Source organism: Electrophorus electricus, chromosome 12 (genome assembly GCF_041902795.1).
Source record: "Electrophorus electricus isolate QZ-2024a chromosome 12, ASM4190279v1, whole genome shotgun sequence".
Classification (NCBI taxonomy): domain Eukaryota; kingdom Metazoa; phylum Chordata; class Actinopteri; order Gymnotiformes; family Gymnotidae; genus Electrophorus; species Electrophorus electricus.
In genome coordinates this window covers 22981527-22993999 of record NC_137508.1, presented here as the reverse complement: position 1 = coordinate 22993999, position 12473 = coordinate 22981527, and the positions used below count along the sequence as shown (strand labels likewise).

At 46.2% G+C, this 12473-nt stretch overlaps 1 protein-coding gene across 2 annotated transcripts in view; it reads left to right on the top strand.

Annotated features, from left to right (window-relative positions):
* Window positions 1-12473, top strand: part of mdga1 (MAM domain containing glycosylphosphatidylinositol anchor 1) — a 167825-nt gene that overhangs the window by 145298 nt on the left and 10054 nt on the right. For both annotated transcript variants that reach the window (XM_081724940.1, XM_035531890.2), the window contains 2 exons: window positions 891-1021; window positions 6125-6230. In XM_081724940.1, coding sequence (XP_081581066.1) covers window positions 891-1021; window positions 6125-6230 — 237 coding nt within the window. The remainder of the gene's footprint in view (window positions 1-890; window positions 1022-6124; window positions 6231-12473) is intronic.

Genomic DNA, 12473 nt, shown 5'->3' with positions numbered 1-12473 from the left:
CTTCGGCTTCCTACTGCACAGGTGTGCCATCTGCTTAGAGCACCACAGCAGACTAAGTGTCCAGCACCTCTGAGGCTCATCTCAGTCGGCAAGGACCTACAGATTCCTGGGACCTTAAAAATACATATATCATTCGATATTTCAGGTCTCTAAGATCCTTTACTTTGTGCTGGGGCCTTACTCTGATCCTATAGCCAAAATATGCATTATGAATTATGCACTGGTTCCCATAAGCTATAAGTTACAAGACTAACTTTCTGCAGTGTGTCAAACAGATGATAGTTATACTCATTGCCGCTAGTCTCTCCATGTGTGTCCATGTTTGTGTGTGTTTGTGTAAATATGTGCGATTGAGTGTATATGTGTGTGTTTGTATATGTGTGAGTGCGTGTCTATGTGTGTGTGTGTGTGTGTGTGTGTGTGTGTGTGTGTGTGTTTGTGTATTGAAGCGTATGATAATATTCAGTATTGCATAACTTCACACAAATTTGCATCAAACCCAAAGTCTGTCAGAAGACTCATAGCTCTGCAATGTTATGGAGACACGTTTTCTGTATTTGCACAGAACCCTGTATCTTACAAAAAAAACCTTAAGGAATCAGAGCCATAATAGAACAGACTGGAAGCTAATTGGTTTCACCTTGTTTGTTCAGAAACAAACAAACAAACAAAAAAAGCCATATAGCTTGTTAAGATATCCCCACACAATAAAAAAAGAGAGAACACATTTGCATATTGGAGCCTTCTATGATATCCATATTGCAAAGGCCAGAATATCCAATACCAATTGACAAGTGATATATTGTTCAGCTCTGGTGGATTTATGTGTCTGTGTCCCTGTGTAATAATTAATAATAATAATTGCCCTCTGTGGTCTTCTCCCACCCCAGGGACTCTGAACGTGCTGATAAGGGTCAAAGGTATCGCCACTGTCAACAGCCTAGTGTGGACACTCTCCGGACACCAGGGTCCCGTGTGGACGAAAGCCAGCGTCGTCGTGTACCCGGGAGGGCCGTTTCAGGTACGGGAGTTTCACGCAGCTGTGACGCGATTCGCCCGCGCTCCCACGCGGAGAGAGGTCTGTGAGGAAACGACCTCATATCCTGTCCCGCGGCCCCTTCTGTTCTGCCGAGTCCGGGTCAAGACGGAGAGACCTTTGCCGGTCAAGGAGGACAGAGAGAGAGGGAGTCGGAATGTTTTTGTGTCAGAAACGTATCAGAAATAAAGGAGGGAACCCATTCTAAGAAAATGAATGAATTTTTAAAAAAAGGATAATACATTTCTGAGGGAAGTTTAAAGTTTTTTCCTTTGTTTCCATTCTGTCTGCACTCTTCCTTCCCTCCTGTCTCTCGCGCTGAGCTGAAACAGGACCTTACGATGGCTCCCCTTCTTATGAATAAAAAAGTCACAAATAAGCGGAGAGCAAGCCAAGCACCATCTCTTTCCTCTTTATCTTTCTCTCTCTCTCTCTCTCCCTCTCTCTCTCTCGCTCGCTTGTTCTCCCTTGTTCTCTTACTCGTTGTCACTCCTCCGCCTTCCTCTGTTTCCTGAGGGTTCATTAAGGAAGCGGCGAGCTCGTTAAGATCCGCCGCGGTGAGCCGTGCGCCGGGGTGACGTGCAGGACTGACGCTCGCGATGATCCTCTGCTGATTCCACTCGCTCACTAAACTCTCACTTCTCTGTTTATTTTTCAAAGAATCGCTTTAATTATTCTCCAAGTTATCGCGGCCGAATCGGTTTGAGGTCCTACCCGCGAATGTCAAGAGAGCGTTTGTTAATTTGAGGCTAACAGTTCCGTTTGTCAAACTCAGAAATGCTGTAGACCCACAATAAATACTGTGTTTTGAACTTCTGAGTTATGGCCTCACGGTCCCTGTGCACACAGTAAATGCTTGAGGGGACTGAGTGTGTCTTTAGGGGTTCGCAGCTCACCTTTCTGTTCCAGCTGGTGTTTTTCTAACCCACTGCATTTTTATTCTTTTTTGTCAGCGTGCTCAGAAATCTTGCCTGCATTGTGTTAGAAAGAGCCAGCGACAGGAGTGGTAAACATCCCCTTCCGTCCGGTCTTCCGAAGCCTTTTATTATCAGCCGGGGTTCAGTTCGCCACCCAGCCGATGGTGAAAGTCTGGGCCAGACTATCTTGGACAGCAGCGGCTGCCTTGCGAGGACAAGACTGCCATCTCCTCCCCATCCGGTCGTCCTATCGGCCATCTGGTTTCTCTCGAGCACTCACAGAATCGCACGCAGACAAACATGCAGACTCACGCACAAATTAACATGCAAAGTCCCACACAGACTCATGCAGACTCACACACAGACCCATGTAGACTCACATGCAGACTCGCACATAAACTCACAAATAGATTCACATGCAACCTCACACAGACTCACACGCAGACTCACACGCAGACTCACACGCAGACTCACGTGCAGACTCACACGCAGACTCACACGCACACACCCACACAGACTCACACATAGACTCTCACACAGACTCACACGCAGACTCACACGCACACACACACACAGACTCACATGCAGAGTGTCTCTCTGTGGGGCACCCCAGGCCGCTGGCCTTGAGGGCATACCTGTGAGGGATCTCAGGACTACGGGGAAATCACACACCCTGCCGTCAACACCGAGCGGTTCTTTAGCTCCACCATTAACCCTTGGGTCACTGGCACGCGTGAATCTTCCCAGGTGTTTGAGCTTCTTCCGAGTGGGATCGATAGCACTCAGAGTTTTTCTGAGCTTTGTGGCGATGTTTGTACAAGGAGTGACCTACGCTACTGTTCAGTGCTTCTGAGCATCCCCTCTCAGTCACACGCTGAGAGTGATGCACCAACATTTCCGTGTTAAACCCCCGATTCAGAGGAAGTTACTAACTTCGCATTTACCACAGCAGCCTGTAACATTATAACATGCAGTAGCATCATTGCAAGTTCCTCTAATTTAAAGTTTTCATATCATATTTACATTTAAATTTTAAAATGTATCCAGTAGAGTTGTTTTTAACTTTCTATAAACTTCTGCGGTTTAAAAAAATAATCATTTTAGTGAATGTGCTCACCTGCGTCAGCCATGGAGCTGGAGTCCGGCCTCCCTCCGGTTACCCTGCTGGGTTTTGTCCTCTTTCGGAGGAGATTTAATTGCCCCCTGTCACACCCATGCAGATCAGCAGGCAGGCTGTGGCTACGAACGGCGTTCATTCTTGTTCCCAAATCTCTTAAAATCCTGCTTCCCGATGACTTCCCAACTTTTACCAGTCACTCATAAATAAAAAAGTCAGATGTGAAATTCATTTATTTTTTTCAGTCCCTGGCACTGCTGCCTGCATGCATCGTGGAAGTTGGCTCCTGAGAGCTACCGCGTGCGGGTACGCGAGATCAGTGTGAGGATTAAAGGCTACACGCCGGGCGACGCGGCGCTTGCCGAGCTTCCGACGTGGTTTCTTGCTCCCCTACTGTCCGGCCTGTACAGCGTGCAGGCGAGTTTCGACGCCAGTAAAGGCGAGGAAGATGACGACGACAGGAAGAGCTTGACAAAGGAGGGGTGTTGGCAGTGAGGGAGGATGGGTAAAAAAAACCCCACACCAATACAAAGTGGACATCCAACTCCACTTGCAGACTCTCTCCTCCCCACCCATGACTCTGTTTGCACAGCTATCTCTTATTTCACTGTCAGGACCTTGCTGCTTGCTTCTCATTTCTAGGTTTTCATCCATTAACCTCTCATCTTTCTCTCCATTACTTTTCGTTCCCATCGGTTTTCTGTGTTTGTGTGTGTGTGTGGGTGTGTGTGTGTGTGTGTGTCTGTGTGTGTGTGTGTGTGTTTGTGTGTGTGTGTGTGTGTTCCGTCTCCATCTCTCTGCTCCTTTATTTTTATCCCAAATCCTTTTCTTTCTGTGGCTGGTTGTTGATGGGAATACACAAATACAGCAATATCGGGAATACAGACCAGAATACAGAAATACACAAACATACGAGTGCAGAAGTGCAGGGATACTGGAACACAGGAATACACAGTGACACCATGACTCTCTCGTAACCTTTACCGGCCACAGACACTAATTAACTTCTCCCTCTCTCTCTCTCTCTCTCTCTCTCTCTCTGTCTCTCTCTCTCCTCCCTCATACTCTCCCATATCCACAAACAAGCGCGCGAACGCACCCCATTAAAAAATGGCAGCCCATGTACTTACACACGCTGAGGGCGTTCAGAATAATGGGTTTCTTGCATTAGCCTGGAGTTCTCGGAGTGCGCTATGAAGGCTGTGTGCGTGCAGACTGAATGAGGTCCTTCTCCATAATGAGGTCAAAGCCACTAATGCACTCCCCAGCGGACAGGGGGATTTACATGTGCTAACCAAGACAGGAGATAGAGAACAAACACACCGGGTGAGTAACCAGAAGGGAGGACTCGCCCAGCAGGGACGTGAGGAGCTGTAGGTTGCTGTCACGCTCCTTATGAGTGTGCTTTCTATGGGTTTAATTAAGCAGATGTATATAATGGCCTTCAATGGCTACAGTCAGTGGTTAATCAGGTGTGTGTGTGTGTGTGTGTGTGTGTGTGTGTGTATAAACGTATGTTAGGCGGTCCACTTTTGACATCGCTCTGATGTCCTCCGAGGCTTGGGGCCAATTAGCAGCAGGAGGGAGACAGTCGGCATGACGATCGCTGACACCCTACCACACTCGGCCAATCAGACTGTGCCCCCCAGCTCCCCGACAAGCGGGGCAGGGAGCCCGCCGTTCCCCTCCCCCACTCTCGCTCCTCTTCCTCTCGACGCCTCCCCTCTCGCACTCTCGCTCCTCTTCCTCTCGACGCCTCCCCTCTCGCACTCTCGCTCCTCTTCCTCTCGACGCCTCCCCTCCCCCACTCTCGCTCCTCTTCCTCTCGACGCCTCCCCTCCCCCACTCTCGCTCCTCTTCCTCTCGACGCCTCCCCTCCCCCACTCTCGCTCCTCTTCCTCTCGACGCCTCCCCTCCCCCACTCTCGCTCCTCTTCCTCTCTGCACTCTTCTTTTAACTTCTTCAGAACCGTCTCGGAGAGACGCAGGTGAGCGTTAAGCAAAGGGCCAGGAGTTTTATGGAAGCTTCGCGTGTTTGTATGTGCGCGCACGCAATTGTGCATGTATGCGCGCGTGCGCGTCCATGTGTGTATAATTGGATTTCCTGCCGAGCTCAGGGGTGAAAAGTGTTTTCGCAGAGACGATAGCTCTGGTGTGCGGAGGGCAGAAGACTTGACCTCGCACTTGTGTGTTTCTCCGGGTGCCGTGAAGGGCTCTCGGGCAGCGCCCCCCCCTTTGAGGGCCTCTGATATAGTTCGCTGTCATGAATACCAACGCTTGCTCTGCACTCTGCCAGCCTGCTGTTGGGAGAGACAGTCTGCTGCTAACTGCAAGTGGCTAAAAATAATAACAACAATAAAAACAGGGGATGTTAGAAAGTTCATCAGATCAGTGGCTTCTGAATGGATAGGAACAGATCGGACTGATTCGGCTCTACTGATAAACTGTCCTGGGTGGTGTGAAGGTGTGTTATAGTGCATTTATCCATCAATTCATTTGTTCTGTACAAGCATTGTCTCCCCGTTTGAAATGCTGTCAGAAGTCTGTGCTTGTCTGTGTGTTAGTGTCTGAGCAGCGCTGTGTGCTACCATAGCACAGTTAACAGAGTTAGGATTACATGTGTGAGTAGCTTCAAGCAGGGAGCTCCAGACCTACTGTAACTGAGGTGTGCGTTGGGTAGCGAGCCAGCGATGCTCTGAGAGTTCAGCTCAGAGCCAGAGGCATTTGTTGAGGGCGGAGCTGAAGGATAAGTAGAGAGAGAGACGCTACAAAATGCCGGTTTTAAATAATCTGTATAGTTTTGTCTTATGTATTGTAGAATGTATTGATCTTTCATTTAAATATGATTACATTTTCTCTGTTCATCTCAGACCTGCATACCAAAGACTGTAATGTGTGTGTTGTTAAAACATAAAAAAAAAAATACTGGTTGCAAGTACTTTTCTCTGGTATTTGTAAAAATGCTTAATAAACAAGCATAATTTATGAGGGGTGACTAAATAAATGGGACAAAAACTTTCAACTTATTAAAAATGTCAAAACGTTATCTCAACAGGTGGTGTTCGAGGGTATCCGCGGTGATGGCTATGAGGGAGACATCGCTATTGACGACGTCTCGGTCACCAAGGGGAAGTGCAAACAAGACAAGCAATCTGAAACAGGTCAGTAGAGTGGGTGAGACACCAGACCTGTACCGGGCCCAGAACTGTATTGGGCCCAGACCCAAACGGGGCTCAGGCCCGTGTCAGGAACCCACACCGCCAGTGCCGCCGCGGGCATGTAAAGATAAACCTCCTGCTCTGTTTCCTGGAACAGCAAAAATGATTTAAGGTCAAACTAAAACTATACACATATAAGGAAGGGAAAACATCACATACATGTAAATGTCCAAAATTATCAGCTTCATTAATTTACTTTCATTTCATAATATTTTCATTAAATATTCAAAATATTTTCACATTTTTACTGAATAACTGGGTTTGTGCAACCCATCTGGTGTTCTTGCATGAACTTTGCTGTGGCTCCTGTACTACACTGCAGTTTTCTGTTTTCTGCAGTGTAATGAATGGAGCGTAGGGGAGATGGCTGTTAATAGAGGTGATGGGTGTGGCTGGCTGTAGCAGACTTGGGTAGAAGTGTCAGAGGGAGAATCTTTTTTTTGCTAAATACGCATTTTGTCTTCCATTTCCAAAGGCGGGTCAGTCTGGCTTGAACTGTGCTACCCAGGGGATGCACTGGGTGGGTGCAGCATTATGGCAGGTTAAGCAGACAGGATCAGGTTAGACTTTTAGGGCAGTTTTGTTTACTGAATGCAGTGCTGATTAAGAAAAGCAGGTGGGGGGAGAGAGAGAGAGAGAGAGAGAGAGAGAGAGAGAGAGAGAGAGAGAGAGAGAGATAATAAAATGGTGAGCCAGCATTTTTCATTTTTCCTGCTGAGACCCACTGAGGAAGAAGATGGTGGAAGAAGCTCTGGTTCTGCGTGTGAGCCAAGAATGTTGGTGGGGGGCCGTGGGCCCCCTTAAGGCAGGAGGCTGCACAGGCAGCTGTTGGCCCAGCCTGAGCAGCTCGGATCCCCAGCGCTGTTGGCAGCTCATGTCTCAGCCAAGCCCCAGCACTCCTGCTGAGACCCGTGCTTGGTGTGGGATGGGTGAGAATTCACTGGGCCTGACGAAAGAGAGAGAGAGAGAGAGAGAGAGAGAGAGAGAGAGAGAGAGAGAGAGAGAGAGAGAGAGAGAGAGAGAGAGAGAGAGAGAGAGAGAGAGAGAGAGAGAGAGAGAGAGAGAGAAACTTCACCTCTAAATCAATAGTTGTACAATGGAAATAATCAGACTGGGTCTTGACAGAGAATATTGCACAGAATTACTCATTTACATATTACTCATTTACATATTACATATCATTTCTTACTTAGTATTACATATTACATATTACTTAGTATTCACTCTTTTAAGTAGTGCAAAAGTATTACTCATTTTTCCACCTTGCTGGACCCTCTAACACCCACTGGAGCATCTTCATGTTCACACGTGAACAGCAGTGGCTCAGTGTGTGACATTCATGTGCTTCTGAAGCCACTTAGAGGAGGAAAACCCTGTGATCTGTGGACCTGATCAGAGCGCCACTGTAATGCCACAACTCACTTAATATTTTGTCTCAATGGAGACAACAGCAGTAAATGCAGCTTTATTGTGCTGTACATGAAGGAAAACCAGTGCTCCTATTAGAAAGGGGTCTATTTATATTTGATTTTATGTATTAGGGTTTATAGGAAGGCTTTCCCTAGTACGCATATTATATTTTCAGAGGGTGTTTCCGCTCACCCCAGCTGCTCTGTACCAATCGCCTGCCAGTCGCACCTTAGCGAGTAGAACCCTGCGTCACACTTCTTTCTCTACCGGGGCCATGACTGGCTGCTGCCTGCCTGCTCGGAACACACCACACCACTTCTCCCCGAAATGAACAACATTCCCCAAACTCTGACTTTTTTCCCCCCACATCAAAGAACGATGTTAGCATTATGGCATGTGATTGGCGTTCCACCTTTTGCTGTGTCAGTGGTCAAGGTCGCCTCCTGCCAGCTCTGCACTGGCCTTCGCATTTCCCTGTGCTCTTATTAAGAAAGCCAGTTGGAGCAAGATTTGGTTTTCCAAGGCTACTTTCGTTTTCAGTGTTCTGTTCAGAAACAAATGTCTGAACAGTCATTGACTGAATGCTGCGGCATTCAGGTAAAAGCTGTTTCAAATAAATTACCCTGGAAGAATTCTGAAGTCAGAAGGAAGTATTTGTTTAAACATATAACTACAGTTCATGATGAAGATGAGATGCAGGGCTGCATGGAGCTTCAGATCACCAACCATATGAGCCTGGCCCACAACAAAAGATCATCAGGGTGATTCCCAGTACAGGGAGGGTGACTCCCAGTACACGGGCCCCAGGATGGATCCTGGGGCAAAGATTAATGACATGGGAGATTTGGACATATCCTCATGATCTTGTGACTAGATCTGGCTCTCAGTAGTAAAAAAACAAGGCAAATTTCTTGAAACTTCTGGAATATCCGATTTTACATTCGTGTTGTCTGTTCATGGTCTGGGTGCTGCCACTGTATTTTCTCTAGAGACTAAGCTGTGAAAAGACTTGCACTCTTCACAGAACTTTGGTTCTCCTAGCCACATGGGTATTAATGTGTGTGAGCTTTCCCAAAAAGCCACACAAGGTAATGTACGGTGGGCATATGTAACCATGTGTGTCATTACGTGGCATTAGCTAATGCAGAAAGCTGTGCAAGAATGTTTTAAAGTTGTGTTATATGATTTGAAGGAATAAAGGTAATAGCAACATCACTGAAAACCCAATACTGAAAGTGCCAGAATACTAAACCCAGCACAAGTGAGGAAAGAAATGCACATCAAAGCAAAGGGGTCTTTTGATGCATGTGGATTTCCTGAAAAAAAAAAACACATCACACAATGTTTCACTGAAAGCAACGGAGGTATTCGTGTTTGTATCATTAGTGTTTCCAGAGAGTCAGAGAGATTCAGAGATAAGCAAAGCCTCTTTCAAGGCAGGACAACAGTCAGCAGAAATGGACAGATTATTTATATATATATATATATATATATATATAATTTAAAATGATTTGTAACTACTACTACTACTTCATTTTAAGACATTGGTATAATTCATTATAACAGTAATAAAACAGTATGTAGTTTGTACCCCTGAGTTTAAAAGCACAAGTCAATACCAGTAGGTATCACTCTTATATGGTCTTTGTTACAACATCAGTCAATTAAAGATGCAATCACCACAGAATAGGATATGACTGATGCTCATAGTGTGCCAGATATTGAGATATCTGGAAAAAACCGACGCCATCACAAAGGACATGTCGGTCGCTGGCACACAGCCATCCACCCCGTGAAATGCAGCGTAATATTTGCCTGATCCTGCTCAGGGTCATGTCAAAAGCAAAACAAACACCACTCACTGGATGCCACTAACATACAGAAGCTGGAAAGTGCCGAAGCAGTTGTCTGTTGCTGTTCGGACAGCACGAAAGCAATCTGTTGCAGATAACGACACATTTGGCTGTCAGGGAACAGCAACTTAAGTTTATTAAAAACCTGCAATCAAGACAAGGGTAAAGAGAAAGAGCAGGAATGGTTTATATGAGGCCCAGGAGTATGACTGGACTGATGCAACACAATCCAGCGTATCCAGGCTTACACCCACAGATGCTTCTTTCTCAGTACTGCTGGTGCATCAGTCCCGCTCAGCCACACCCACATCTCACCCCAGCCACTTAGATCGTAGCGATGCCAAGGTGTTTCAGCAGACGTACACTTCATATTTGGTGCTCTGTTTATTAAGCTATAATTTAGTTTGTTTAGCCACGCAGGAGCCATTTTATTCTATTCATTAAGCACACCACACCAAGTAATGGAAATGTTTGTGTATTATGTGTATTCTAAAATTAAAGAGTTACAAAAGAGAGATGTTCACATTAAACAAAATTAACATTTAAACTACAAACAGTAAAATGTTTACTGTCTGCAAATAGAACCAAAATGCAGGACTCACTATACTGAAAATTTCCTTTTAGAAGGAGTTAAAAAATCATAAAGATATGATGGGTACACTGCTTAAGCTTGTGATAGTCTATGTTACTGTAGATAGAGTTGCCCTGCCAAGGTTCCAGACCTGCAGCTGACACAGGGTTCTTGAGTTCGTCACAGGTTGTAGCCTCGGAGCTGTCATGAGCCCTTCCAGGCTGCAAAGGGTCTACAGTTCCAAGGTCTCCAACTCTCCAGGGAGCGTCCGTAAGCCCGCGGTTTTCATCACCCCCCCCCCCCCCCCCTCATGGGTGGAGCAGACTTCACAGAGGGAGTTGTGAAGCCACACATGAACCTCGGTAATCTTCATCACTTTGTCGCGGTGCAGCGTTGTTATAGTCATGGTGAAGCATTGTTATATATGGAGGACAAGAGGATTCCAGATCGATTCTTCACCACGCTGCCCGCCAGCTCCGTCAAGTCGCTGCGCAAACGTTTAGCCCCGTCCTACGAAACCACAACTGGGGACCTGTCTCCGATCCTGCCACATATTTCGTCGTTGTCAAGAGCTTGTTTTAAATCTGACGGGGGGTAAGACGCCAGTATCCAAAGCCTTGTGCCGTGAATCCGCGCTGATGTAACTACATCAGCACTGCGTGTTCTCAGCACCCATCATTAGCACAGAGAATCTGCCTTAATAGATGAAAAACTTGCTTCCACTATGTGTCAGTGGCTGAGCGTTGATATGATCCCTGCCAATGTCTCCGAGGCAGTGTGAAATCCACACCGAACGCCGAGCACTGAACTTCTGTGGGCAGCCTTGGGCAGTTTGAAGTCATTTTCATACATTTTCTGTGTCTGGAATTTGAAAGAAAAGTGCATAGGAGTAAACATCATAGAGAAGGCCAGGCAAGGTTATTTTGATTATATTAAATCTGCACTGTGTAAATTTGGCAAATTGGCGACCTCTCTGGTGGAAATATGAAATTGAATGCAATGTGCAGACGATTTTGTTACATGGGTTGTAATTTGAACAGATTTATCTGATGATTGATAGCACATTCAGAAGTGTCCAAAGGGAACGCAATCAGAGCTCAGTAATGGAAACATCCTCTGAGCACATATGTGAATTATCTACTATTGTAATCATATCCTTATCAATATAATATTGGATTTGCATTTGAGACCTTTCAAACTCATAAATGTGTCAGTGTCATATGTATTCATATCATCAAGCGCTGGGTTAAATTTTAGCTTTCAGAGTGTCTGATCAATCTGACAGTGTTCTCCAGATGTTTTAATCCTGCTTCAATATTACACAACAGCTAACAGCTCTCTGGCTAAAACAACTTCACAATTGCATTGCTTTACATAACAAAGGAAATATTAAATTTTATCAATCAATAATATGGCTATTTTTGAGAGGTCGCTAGCTAACCACCAACATGACTTACTTGTTCAGCAATAAAAGCAGTCAACTCAGCAGTACTCCCGAATCCCTTCAGGTTGCTGACCTGTCACCAGCATTGTAAGCCAAGCCTGTGTCTATTCTGGTCCTTGGCTCAAGCTTCGTCGCGCTCCTTTTTAGCTTGCCAGCTCGCTTCACCTTTCTTTCTTCACTTAACTTTTCTTTTCTTTGACAAAGGCTGAAGCAGCAGAAGATGAATGGGTTTGCCATTCCAGTGTAAAGTGAGATCTCTCGCCCCCATTCACTAACTCTGAGAGCTGTGCAGATCAGGACTGTGAGTCACTTACATTACTCAGGTAACCACGCCCCCACTTACGTTACTCACGTAACCCCGCCCCCACTTAAGTTACTCAGGTAACCACACCCCCACTTACGTTACTCACGTAACCCCGCCGCTACTTAAGTTACTCAGGTAACCACGCCCCCACTTACGTTACTCAGGTAACCACGCCCCCACTTACGTTACTCAGGTAACCACACCACCACTTACGTTACTCAGGTAACCACGCCCCTACTTACGTTACTCAAGTAACCACGCCCCTACTTAAGCTACTCACGTAACCACGCCTCCACTTACGTTACTCAGGTAACCACGCCCCCACTTACATTACTCAGGTAACCACGCCCCTACTTAAGTTACTCAGGTAACCACGTCCCCACTGAAGTTACTCAGGTAACCACGCCTACACTTACGTTACTCAGGTAACCACACCCCTACTTAAATTACTCAGGTAACCACACCTCCACTTACGTTACTCAGGTAACCACACCCCCACTTACGTTACTCACGTAACCCCGCCCCCACTTAAGTTACTCAGGTAACCACGCCCCCACTTACGTTACTCACATAACCCCGTCCCCACTTAAGTTACTCAGGTAAC